Source organism: Phoca vitulina, unplaced genomic scaffold (genome assembly GCF_004348235.1).
Source record: "Phoca vitulina isolate PV1807 unplaced genomic scaffold, GSC_HSeal_1.0 scaffold53, whole genome shotgun sequence".
Classification (NCBI taxonomy): domain Eukaryota; kingdom Metazoa; phylum Chordata; class Mammalia; order Carnivora; family Phocidae; genus Phoca; species Phoca vitulina.
In genome coordinates, this window is record NW_022589756.1 from 8429286 (window position 1) to 8442268 (window position 12983).

General features: G+C 37.9%; 1 protein-coding gene across 7 annotated transcripts in view; it reads right to left on the reverse strand.

Moving 5' to 3' along the window:
* The window catches only part of FBXO16 (F-box protein 16), a 54770-nt gene that overhangs the window by 11141 nt on the left and 30646 nt on the right, over positions 1 to 12983 (reverse strand). For 5 of the 7 annotated variants that reach the window (XM_032389145.1, XM_032389144.1, XM_032389148.1 and 2 more), the window contains 3 exons: positions 11007 to 11171; positions 6008 to 6240; positions 1544 to 1646 (listed from right to left, as the gene is read on the reverse strand). In XM_032389145.1, coding sequence (XP_032245036.1) covers positions 1544 to 1646; positions 6008 to 6240; positions 11007 to 11171 — 501 coding nt within the window. Of the gene's footprint in view, positions 1 to 1002; positions 1443 to 1543; positions 1647 to 6007; positions 6241 to 11006; positions 11172 to 12983 lie in introns of those variants that run through there. The other 2 variants (XM_032389150.1, XM_032389146.1) reach the window with 2 other exon arrangements.

Sequence of the window (12983 nt, forward strand, 5' to 3'; positions counted from 1 at the left end):
CAACCATCAACTTTTATCGTCCTTTAAATTCCCGGCTCTCCCCCAGATTTCTCTGCTACTCCTGGCCTAGAAGAGGCTGGGAAACCAGGCAGAAGCATGCCTAACTGGCCTGTGTGATAAGCCTCATGAAGTTATTTTTCTCAATTAATGGTTTTCACCGACAATTTTACTGATCTGCTTTAAGCTTCTCCATTCCCTTGGGCATCTGTACATATGTCTGTGATAAGCCTCATCCAGTCCAACAAAATTGGCCCCTCAGAATACAGACTGCCCTATTTTTAAAAAAGCTCATTTTAAAAAAGCTCTTTTTTTTTTTGAAATGTAACACTTGAAAATACATTGAAACAGAAAGTAATAGAGCTTTAAAGCTGAGCTATAAAAGTGATTTATTCATGAGTAATACTTATTCCTCTCCCAACTGACATCCATTTTATATTAATTTTCCTTAAGTGTGTATCCTCAGCTTCTTTCTAGATTTTTACTACTAAAACAAACTTTCTATTCCACCCTTATTCCCTTCTACTTTGCTCCAAAGACCCTCCTATGTGCTGAGAGGGATCCATTGGGGGTACAGAACCACAATTTGGGAAACTCTGCTATGAAATAATAACACTCCCTAGTCACAATCACTGACTTTATTAGGTAGTCAATTAGCTATTTTTTAATTAGGGAAAGAAAAGTTCCTCATTCATTTTTTCTGAAGTTACTTGAAATGTACTTTTATAATCATGCTCCACTGGTTGCAGGAAAGCTATGGAAAGTACACCTTTTCTTAGGTAAGTGGAAACTTCACTCTATAGGTAAGTAATTTCTTTTTTTTTTTTTAAAGATATTTATTTATTTGAGAGAGACAGTGAGTGAGAGAGAAAGAGAACACTAGCAGGGGGAGGGAGAGGGAGAAGCAGACTCCCCGCTGAGCAGGGAGCCAGGACCCCGGGATCATGACCTGAGCAGAAGGCAGACGCTCAACCCACCGAGCCACCCAGGTGCCCCATAGGTAAGTAATTTATATAAAGACATTTCTATAGCCCATCCTCCCCCCGCCCCAAAAGACTCACAGCAGAAGAAAGAACCCCTGATAACAATGTTCCCTTTATATTGTATACTTTTCACAGCGGATTCATACACTTCAGTTCATCCAGTTGTTTTTTTTAACAGATGAGGAAATAGAGACTTAGAGTCTCCTGGGAATAAAAGGTAGCGCATAGGGAATATAGTCACTGATATTATAGTGTTGTGTGGTGACAGATGGGAGCTACACTTGTGGTGAGCACAGCATAACGTCTAGAGATGTGGAATCATGATGTTGTACACCTGAAATTAACATAACACTGTGTGTCAACTATACTTAAATAAAAAAAAATATTTTTAAATAAAGGCTGCCTTCAAGGTCACACAGCTTGTCCATCAGAGACCAGAATTTAAACCACCACTTGATGATTCTGATTAAAAAAAAAAAAAAATTTCATTTCACAAATAGGATTAGCGATCTAGCAATTTTCATAAACGTTACGGTGCAGAAGCTTTTATAAGCAATACTTACCAGTGACTGTGCTTTCCTTAGCTTAGATCTGTCCTGCAATTTATTTTTCTTATCATGTGATTGTCGACTGAAATCTGGGTTCATTTCATGTCTTTTCCTCCTTCTGTAAATTAGAAATCATTGGAACATTACAAACATTTTAAATTTGCATAGCTATTTGTCTGTTGGACTTGGTTGTTCCTGTGATTTTAAATGATTGTTTTCACTCAACTGGAAATGAGCCAAATGTAGATCACTAGAGAACTGGCTAAATCAACTCCGGCCCATCCACACAGTGGAGCACTATGAGCTGTAAAAAGGAAAGCTGGGTATTATTACATCCAACTGGGGGGTGATCTCCAGGATATTATTGTTATATGAAAAAAAGAAAGGTGAATAAAATGGTATGTGTTGTGTGCTACCATTTATTTCAGAAACGGATGTGTGTATTTGCTTAAGGACTCAACCATAACATCTATAGGACTATACCATAACATCTTGAAAAACGGTTACCTATGAGTAGGCTTCACATTGCGACCCAATCAAGAACAAAGAACAGTATGGAGGGGTAGGAGCAGAAGCTAGAATTCTCCAAATACACTTTGCTTTATATATTTGACTTTGGAACCTGCTCAATTTTTCTCAAAATTATAAAATAAGACAAAGGAAGAAAATCCCTAAAATCTAAGAACAAAATGAAAGAAACAATCTTGTCTCTGAAGCTGGTGGTATTACTACACATGGAGGGATTACCTCATGGGATTTTAAACACAGTAATTTGTCTGAATATCCTTAGTAGAATCTATCCTAAGGACAAAAACACAGGCAAAGAAATCTTAAGCCGTTTTTAGTAATCCTATTGTTTGAATTAGTATTAGTATTTATTTTCTAAAACTATCATATATAGTTGGATAAAGTAGGGATCAGCAAACTATATAGCCCAGAGGCCGAGTTGGCCCAATTGTCTTTGTAAATAAAGCTAAACTGGGACATCGTCATGCGTATTGTTTGCTTATTGTCTTTGACTATTTTCAGGCTACAATGGCAGAGCTGAGCAGTTGCGACAGAGACATGTCCTGTAAAGCCTAACGTATTTTTGTCTGGTGTTCTCCAAAAAAGTTTGCCTGTAGTGATGGATCTAGGCCATGGTCCTCAATAGCCACTAACATCACAAAAAAGGGAGACAACCAGAAATCACGTGCCTCGTGATGGAAGTACATGATCTGATATACTCAAGCCTCTGGATTGGACCACCAGTATGGCCAAGTACAGGAGACAGAGAACATGTTAGGCTGCATGTTGGGAGTGCAATCAGCAAAATTCAGAATGTGAGAAGCTCTACAGGATAAATGACCTGATTTCTATAACAAACAAATGGCAAGGGGGAAAAAAAAAGGACAGAGGCCTATACCATAACATCTTGAAAAACGGTTACCTATGAGTAGGCTTCACATTGCGACCCAATCAAGAACAAAGAACAGTTTGGAGGGGTAGGAGCAGAAGCTAGAATTCTCCAAATACACTTTGCTTTATATATTTGACTTTGGCCTATAGATCCAAAAAATACTTTTTTAAAAAAGATTTTATGTATTTATTTGATAGAGAGAGCACAGCAGGAGGGAGAGGGAGAAGCAGACTCCACACTGAGTAGGGAGCCTGATGCAGGACTCCATCCCATGACCCCAGATCATGACCTGAGCGGAAGGCAGATGATCAACCGACTGAGCCACCCAGGCACCTCTAGATCCAAAAAAGACTTAAGTGACACATGGACTAAATACAACCCGCCCTGACCTTGTTTGGAACTTGATTAAATAAGCCAAATGTTTAAAAATATCATTTATGAAACGTTCAAAGATACCTCAAAACTGACTTGATATTTGATTGATTATATTGTGAAATCATCCATTGATTTAGATGTGATATATATCATACTATGATTCTTAGAAAGAGTTTATCTTTTAAGGATAGGCATTGACTGAAATATGTATGAATGAAATAACATGACATTTATATTTGTCTCTCAAGTGACTTGGAGGAAGGCCAGAGTGGGTGAGGGATAAGTTAATGAGTTCAAAACCGTTAATGCTAGCTGATGGTTACAAGCAGTTGTATTCTCTCTACTCTTATATATTTGAATTTCCACTATAAAAACTTTATTTATTTATTTGTTTGTTTAAAGATTTTATTTATTTTGAGAGACAGAGAAAGCAAGAGAGTGAGTGAGAGCAGGGGGAAGGGCAGGGGAAGAGAGAGAATCTTAAGCTGACTCAATGCTGAGCCCAGAGCCCGATGCGGAGACCATGACCCAAACCGAAATAAAGAGTCAGAATGCTTAACCAACTGAGTCACCAGACACCCCATAAAAAATTTTATTTAAAAAGATCAGCTTTCCCAAATATTTCTTATTGCTTAATTTGTAAAAATTTCCCCCAACTTTTAATTAAGAAGTTTCAACATACAAAATAGTTGAAAGAATAGCACAGGGCGCCTGGGTGGCTCAGTTGTTAAGCGTCTGCCTTCGGCTCAGGTCAGGTCATGATCCCAGAGTCCTGGTATCAAGCCCCGCATCAGGCTCCCCTGCTCAGTGGGAAGCCTGCTTCTCCCTCTCCCACTCCCCCTGCTTGTGTTCCCTCTCTCACTGTCTCTCTCTCTGTCAAATAAATAAATAAAATCTTTAAAAAAAAAAAAGTTCATGAATTGAAAGGCTACACTTCTCTCAAAATCAGTTAGTGAGTATTGCAAAGCTGGTCAGTTGTGATATAAAAATGAGTAAGGCATGGTCTGCACCCTCCAAGAGCTTGAGTCTTGCCTAATGAGGGATACCACTCTCATCTCACCTCCAAAGGGACTCCAATAGTCCCAGAGATACACATGTAATCTCAATGTCCCCAAGTCATCAGACTTTCTGGGATGACCCTTTCTTTTATTAGCCAAATCATATAATTTAAGAAACCATCCTACAAAAGAAGTGCTTACTTACTATATGTCAGGTACTATCATAATCATGTCACATACATGAGGATTACCCCACAGGGATCGTGTGAGTTAGGTGTTACCATTATTGCCATTTTACAGGTGCAGAAACCAAGTCACAGAGAAGTTAAGGAACTCCCCAGGATCACAAAACTAGAAGTGTGGGAGTCTGGATTTGAACCCACGCAGTGTGGCTCCCCCTCTTAGGCTGCCTTGATGTTAATCTGTTGAAATATATTCTGAAAACATGGCAGATATATTAAAACATTTTAAAACCTTTCAAAATTTGTTTCCTCTATTTCTCGTTTATCCTGTACATGCGCATACATGTGTGGATTAACAGGTACATATGTGTATACAGATGCAGATGTATATTTTTTTACTTTCTCTTCTTTCTGTACTATGGGTGGCATACTGTAGGTGCTCCCTTGACACTTGCTTTTCTCACTTAACAACTTACCCTTTCACTCCTTACCAGTTCATAGAGTTCGTCCTCATTTTTACAGTTGCCTAATACTCCATCATGTGAATGCACCATACATAGTTTATTTAACAGATACTCTCCATGTAGGAAAACTTAAGTTATTCCCAATATTTTAAAGTCATAAATGAGGGATGCCTGGATGGCTCAGTCAGTTAAGTGTCTGTCTTTTGCTCAGGTCATGATCCCTGGAATCGAGCCCCGTGTCAGGCTCCCTGCTCAGTGGGGAGTCTGCCTCTCCCTCTCCCTCTGCCCCTCCTCCCTGCTGTGTTCTCTCTCTCTCAAATAAATAAATAAATAAATAATCTTTTTTTAAAAATATTTTATTTTTTGAAAGAGAGAGAGAGCGCGCGCGCACACACACACAAACACACAAGCAAGGGGGAGGGGTAGAGGGAGAAGCAGACTCCCCTCTGAGCAGGGAGCCCAACGTAGAGTTCGATCCCAGGACACTGAGATCAGGACCTGAGCCAAAGGCAGCCACAGAACCAACTGAGCCACCCAGGCATCCCTGCAGATTTGTTTTAATAATGAAATGGGTCAGCAATTTTGAGATTACTTTCAGAACTGGTAAGTAAATATATACTGTTTATATATATGTGCATATTATATTATATAGTATACAATTTTTATACAAGTTATATATGTACATATATAGTTTTGATTATATATTATATGTACATATATAATTTGTATAAATAAACATGAGAGCCAGGTTTCTCCTTGTCAGAGAAGGGAGGTGCAGATATGAAGGAAAAGACCAGAATGAACTCTATGGTGCTAGATGGAAATTTGAAGTATTAAATATTAAAAGAAGCTGTAATGTTAAATCATGATAGCTACAAAATGCAAACAAATCCTGATGAACAGGGTAAATTTACCAATAATGGTTCATTTACTTTTCAATGACTTTTTGCTTCTATGTATTGAAAAGCATTTGTATTTCACAAGAAATGCTTTTTTCCTCTTTTCATATACTTAAGTGCCTGCAAATTGTTTCTAACAAAGAAGAGCATGGAATTTCTCACCCTTGCCAGATTTGCTCAATGGGGTCACAGTTGTCCAGGTAATTAAAGCGAATGATATCAGTTGGATGCTTGTCAGAAGATCTCCAGGGTGGGAGCTCTTTCTCCCCTGGGTGGGTTTTCTTTCTCAAAGAGGAAGAGGACCTGAAAGCTGATGCAGGGGACTGCTTTTCCTCTGCAGAATTGCTTGTAACTGGTTGAACGTTGGCAACGGCAAACCCATCTTTTGGAGGTGTCTGGAAGAAGAAAATTAATTATTTCTGTTCTTAAAACATCATAATAATTACAACAATAAAACATCATCATACCACCACCACCATCATCATCATCATCATCATCATCATCATCACGACTGCAATGATCATGGTGACAATTATAGCAGCCACCACCCCAGGAGTCCTTGTATGTGACAAGTACTGTCTCAGGAAGTTTTCATGCATTATTTTATTTAACCTTCATAATAACTCTAAAAGGTAATAGTTACTACCCCATTTTACAGAAGAGGAAACTGAAGATGGAATAAGCCAATGAACTTGCCCACTACTACCTAAGTGGTAAGACAGAGGGTCAGAATGTGAATCTAGTACTGTTTTGCTTCAAGTCCTTGTACTAACCCTCTCTATCCTGGACTGCCACCACGCCTACCACATCATTGTGTAAGTTTTCCACAATTGCAGTTAATTGACTCATAAAAACGTACACATTTCAAAAAATAGTACTCCAGGCTTAATTATCTGTAGCACGTAGGGACAACTTTGAGTCATACAGAGGTAGACTGTAGATTTTATCAGTTATCAAAATCTTAACTGCTCTCAAAGAATACTTTTGCTTTAATTTCCCAAATGGAAAGTCTATTTTTGTGTGTGAAATTCATAAGGTTTTTATGTGGTTGTAACCTAAGGGAAGTGGTAATGGTATGTTGAGAAGCCATTAAAGGCTTAATTTTTGTTCTTTAAGAGATTAGGGAAGCTTTGCGTGGTAAATTGGTTTGCTTGAATTGTTTGTGATAATTAAGAAATTCCCCCATCCCTTCAAGCAGGATGAGTTTCTTATCCGTTTCAACTGTTCTTTGTATATATTTCTGTTGTAATTATGTGTTTGTCTATGTCCTAGGCCACTAGACTCGGCTCCTTGAAAGCAGGGTTAGGATCATTATACTCAGCACCTAGCACAAAACAGTATTTAATAAATATTTACTAATTTAATAAATGATTGTAGTTTAGTAAATTAAGACGACATTTTATATTTATATAATTGATAGCTCATTATTGGTTTGGTATTCAATATTTTGTTCAGGTCTCATTTAGCATGGACATTCCTTTCATTTCTCTGAGCTTATACTGAACAAAAGCTGTTTTTGCTGAAGAAGGCTTAGTTTAATACTACTGGGAATAAATAATACATGATAAAAAGTTTCAGGGGGAAAAATTTAGGCATAAGTGCTAGTAATTATATATAAATAAACATTATCCATTCTGAAAAAGACGGTTGACACTAACAAAAGAGGATATAATGAAAACTGATGATTTTTCTGTATTAAGTAAACAAAATTTTTGTTTGCTTCACCTAAAATCTTTGAGAATTTTTAAAATCATGATGTTGAACTTTTGTTAAATGCTTTTGTCTGCATATACTGAAATGATCATACATCTTTTCTCTTTTATTCTGTGAATTACACTGGTTAAATTTTTTAATATTATGCCAACCTTACTCTCCATGGATACTTCCTACTTGGTCATCACGTATTATTCTTTCTTTGTATAGAACTTGATTTAATATGTTAATATTTTTAAAGGATTTTTATGTCTACGTTCATGAAGGATATTAATCTGTGATTTTGTTTTGTTTTCTTGTAAAGGCCCCATCTGGTTTTGGAATAAAGGTAATGAGTTGGGAAGCATTCCCTCGTCCTCCATTTTATGAAAGAGTTTACATAGAATTGATATTTCTTCCTTAAATGTGTGATAGAATTCACCAGTGAAGGTATCTGGGTCTGGAGTTTTGTGGAAAATTATGAATTTGATTTTTAAGTTGATAAAGATTTATTCATGTTTCCTATTTCCTAGTGAGACTGTTTTGTAATCTGTATTTTCGAGAATTGTCCATCTCATCCAGGTGGTTGAATTTAGTGACATGGACTTGTTCATAATATTCTCTCATTATCCTTCTCATGTTTACAGGATCTGTAGTGATGCCCCCTCTTTCATTTCTGTTACTAGTAATTTATGTTTTCTCTTTTTTCCTACATCGGCCTACCTAGAAACTTAGGAATTTTATTTATGTTTTTGAAGCAGCAGCTTTGGTTTCACTGATTTTCTCCATTGTTTGTTCTAATTTCATTGATCTTAGCTCTTTATTACTTCTTCTTTCTATCCACTTTGGGTTCAACTTACTCCTCTTTTTCTAGATGAAGACTTTTTGAAATTATGCTGTTTGGAGTAGATATAGCATAGCCTGACAGACAGTTATAAAGATCATTCTAGTCCAGTGCTCTCATTTTAAGGTTGGGGAAACTAAAATTAGCCACAACCATTTGCTCATAAAATGCTTTCAAAAGCTCTGCTGGAGCACCTGCCAGGTACAGGGTGTTGAGGGAAAGGGAACCAGGGAAGGTGCTTGAGTAAAGGTAAATTATGCTCTAATCCAGTGGCTGCCTATGTTCACCATCACTGGAGCAACCTCACACGGAATTACCCAAATTACTCAAGTATGCACAGGGCTGACAGTTGACTTTTTAACCTTAGTCACATGACTTTATTAACCTTAGTCACATGACTCCTTAGTCTTTCTGACTTAGGTCTATTTATTAAACAGAAAAACTAACTTTCTTTTTTTTTTTTTTTTTAATATTTTTTTTTTTAAGATTTTATTTATTTATTTGAGAGAGAGAATGAGATAGAGAGAGCATGAGAGGGTCAGAGGGAGAAGCAGACTCCCTGCCGAGCAGGGAGCCCGATGTGGGACTCGATCCCGGGACTCCAGGATCATGACCTGAGCCGAAGGCAGTCGCTTAACCAACTGAGCCACCCAGGCGCCCGAAAAACTAACTTTCAATATAACAAAGTGTTCCCTAAAGAAATTTAATACTAAGCAAAGAGGGGGCAATTTTCTTGCATCAGAATGAATCATCATTTTAAAATATAGTTATGCACATTTTATAGAAAAGAATTATGGGTGAAGACAAAGCTTTCAAGCGGTTTTTTTTTTTTTTTTAAAGATTTTATTCATTTGACAGAGAGAGATATAGCGAGAGATGGAACACAAGCAGGGGGAGTGGGAGAGGGAGAAGCAGGCTTCCCTGCAGAGCAGGGAGCCCAATGCGGGGCTCGATCCCAGGACCCCGGGATCATGACCTGAGCCGAAGGCAGATGCTTAACGACTGAGCCACCCAGGTGCCCCTCAAGCGGTTTTATAAATAATACTCAAAGCCTCTTTTCCCTGTACAAGTTGGTTAATCACTTTTCTCTTCTCTGCCCCAGAATGGCCCAAGCTTCAGCTATTGAATGCCATTCCCTGCCCCTAACTGAAAATGAGAGTCAAGAAAAGCCTTATCAAATCTCGAAAAGAAATTATAGCTATGGCAATTTTTAAAATAACTTTTTCCATCACTGCAGTTTAAGTTTCCTTTTTAAAAGACATCCTCATGGAGCACACCAATTACTGAAATCAGAAAGGCTAGTTTTATCATTGCAATTGTAACAGTATTAATTATGCATAGTTTATTACTATACTAAATGTAGATGGATTCTACTTTAAAACAATAAAACTAAACCTAAATGAACAAGCTAGGAGTTGACTATTCATCTTTCAAAAGGATTCTTCATTTTTAAAAGGATTCACTGCAATTTTTTCATAGAATATGATACCCCTGTGGTTTTAAAAATCATTAAAAAATTTTTAATTTACACATAATTTTTCAGGAACTCATTTATTGTACAAAACGATGCATAGCTCTGCATGTGTATAGATCATACCATAAAGAAAAGGCTCATAAAATCTTCCCATGAGTTATCTAATTAACTGTGACTATAAGAATGAACATAAACATTGGTTATAATGCAGAGAAAACAACTAGAAAAATTATTCTTGCATTATTTACTTTTTATCATTATATGTAAATGATTTACATGCTTAGTTTTTAGATTAAAAAGAACTTTAGTATACTCATTATTCCCTCCCAAAATTATGGATTTATTGGAAAACTTTTCTTTATAAATGATATAAAAATAACCTTTAGCTCACCCGGTAGAATCAGAAAATTTGAATTAATAAAGTAGAATTTGATGACCCATTGATAGCAAATACTGCACAATACCCACAGAGTCCCAGTGTCAGAATTGCCTGGCGTGTGAGTCAGAGATCCGGAAATCCAGGAATCCGAACAGAGTGAGCAGCTCCATGGTCCTAACCTCTTGGGAAACTGCTGGTTTAAAAGTGTCTGATGAGGGTTCTCAGCTAACATGGATGTCTTGAAAAAGGCTATCGAGTTCTCAGAAAAGGAGAATTTTGAAGTAATAGTGTATTTCCTTTGCTTACATTGCTTAGTTTCTAGATTAAAAAGAACATTAGTATACTCATTATTCCCCTCCCCAACTTCTTAGTTCTAGAATTCCTTTTTTTTTTTTTAAAAGATTTTATTTATTTACTTGACAGAGACAACGAGAGAGGGAACACAAGCAGGCTTCCTGTCGAGCAGGGAGCCGGATGTGGGGCTCGATCCCAGGACTCTGGGATCAGGACCTGAGCCAGAGGCAGACGCTTAACAACTGAGCCACCCAGGCACCCCATCTTTTTTTTTTTAATTCCATTTAGCATACAGTGTGATATTAGTTTCAGGTGTACAATTTAGTGATTCAACACCTCCATACAACACCTGGTGCACGGTGCTTGTCACAAGTGCCCTCCTTAATCCCCATCACCTGTTTAACCCATTCACCACCCCTCTTCCGTATTCCTAAATAGCCGATATTTGTATGTTTGTTGCTTTTTGCCCCAAATTTACCTTAGGCTTGGTAACATGAAGTTCTTTTACCATTTGAATGTAGTGCTTCTTCCATATACCCTGCTCAAAGGGAGTTGGAGAGAAATTGATGTACCAGTTAAATCGTAAACATTTGAGCATCCAGAGCTGATCCAGCTCAGTTAAATTCTTCCAGTGCCAGCTCACCTGGAAAAACAATTGGAAAGGAAAAAAAAGCCCTACTCAGTCTGCATGTCCATTTTCTCTAGGTCTTCAGCTGTCACCCTAGACCCGAGATAACTTTTTCTTCCAAATCAAAGCTTAAAAAGTTACCTACCTGAAGTGCTCCCTACCCAGGCAGAAGGATTTTCTTTAAATGTTAAATCACACTTAGATTCAGAGTCAACTAATATTTATCAAGTACCTATTAACCATCCCCTGTAAGGAGGCAGGTTGCAAACGAGAGGACTGTGGCTCAGATAGATTTTGGAGCTTCCTAGAAGTTCCTGAAGTTGAAAGTTATATGAGGGTTATAGAAACTCAGATCTGCATATTGTTTACTCATATTTTGGTATGCTTCCATTTTCTCTCCATTCTTATGATTTTACTAAATAGAAATTTTATAAACAGAAAGCAATTACTGGTATCATATGGTGTGTCCCATATAGCCTTTAAGATTCCATAAAGCATACACTACTAGCTCTGTACATGCCATTCCCCCAGTGTTATGGTCAATTTCACACATCCAGCAAATGATGGTGGTGACCCTACTATGTGCAGCAGTGTTTACAATAACTTAGTCCAGATTTTGAACAAGTCTTGCTGAAAACTAGGGTCAAGATCATGTATAAAGTTCAGACTACGGGTTCTGTGCCTTGGTTGTAAGAGTTGCAACGATGACACCTAACCTTCCAACACAAATTTCATCCTTGGAAAACTGGCTTCTTTTTCAACACTAATTAAATCATTAATAATTTTTGAGCGCACACACACACACACACACAAAAGAAAGAAAGAAAGAAGAAAGGGCAGAACACTGTAATATACATCCATTTATCTGGCCCTCCCATTCTCCCTCATTCCATCCACCAAGTGCTGAGTTCCATTATGTTTAGCATTGTTTTCTGTGCTGAAGAGGACACATACAGGAGAGGGGAGGGCACAATTACAAGAAATAACAGGTTCAGGAGCTGAAGGACGAAAAAGGGTAGAGAATCTGACAGAGCCCCGCAGGCAGGAACAGAAATCACATCTACTTTGTTCAACGCAGAAATGAAACAACATCGACTTTAATCCCCATATGGTTAATTAACTCAGAATTCAGCAGAAAGGTGAGGTTTTGCAGGGAGGGGATGAGGAGAAAAGTTTCTCAATTCTCACCCTTTTCTTCATTTTTCCTTACATCTTGTTTTGACCTGGGTATTAAGTTGGTTTTGATTCCCCCAGGGTCGATAAGGCTTTTGTATGTTTTGTTTTTGCTTTTCGGTGTTTTTTGTTTGTTTTAAAGTAGACAGGAATGAGGAGAGTTGAAGGGTAGGTAGGAAGGGCACCTGGGTGGCTCAGTCGTTAAGCGTCTGCCTTCGGCTTGGGTCATGATCCCGGGGTCCTGGGATCGAGCCCCACATAGGGCTTCCTGCTCTGAGGGAAGCCTGCTTCTCCCTCTCCCACTCCCCCTGCTTGTGTTCCCTCTCTCGCTGTGTCTCTCTCTGTCAAATAAATGAAATCTTTAAAAAAAAAAAAGGGTAGGTAGGAGCTTTCAAAATTATCAGCCCCCCCCATCTTTTTAAACAGTTCAAAGGTCATCTTAGTGCAATGGCATTATTGTTTAAATCTATCTGAAGGACAACTGCCTGTGTCTTCCTCACAGGCAGGGCTGGGAACAAATGTAATGCTGAGATCTTGCAAGACTGACATATGATACACATATATGACAGGATTAGTGATTTCAAATAACATTTCCCTCCAATGATAACATTCTCATTGTGCAAAACTTGGAAAATTCCAAGAATTTTCAAGAAA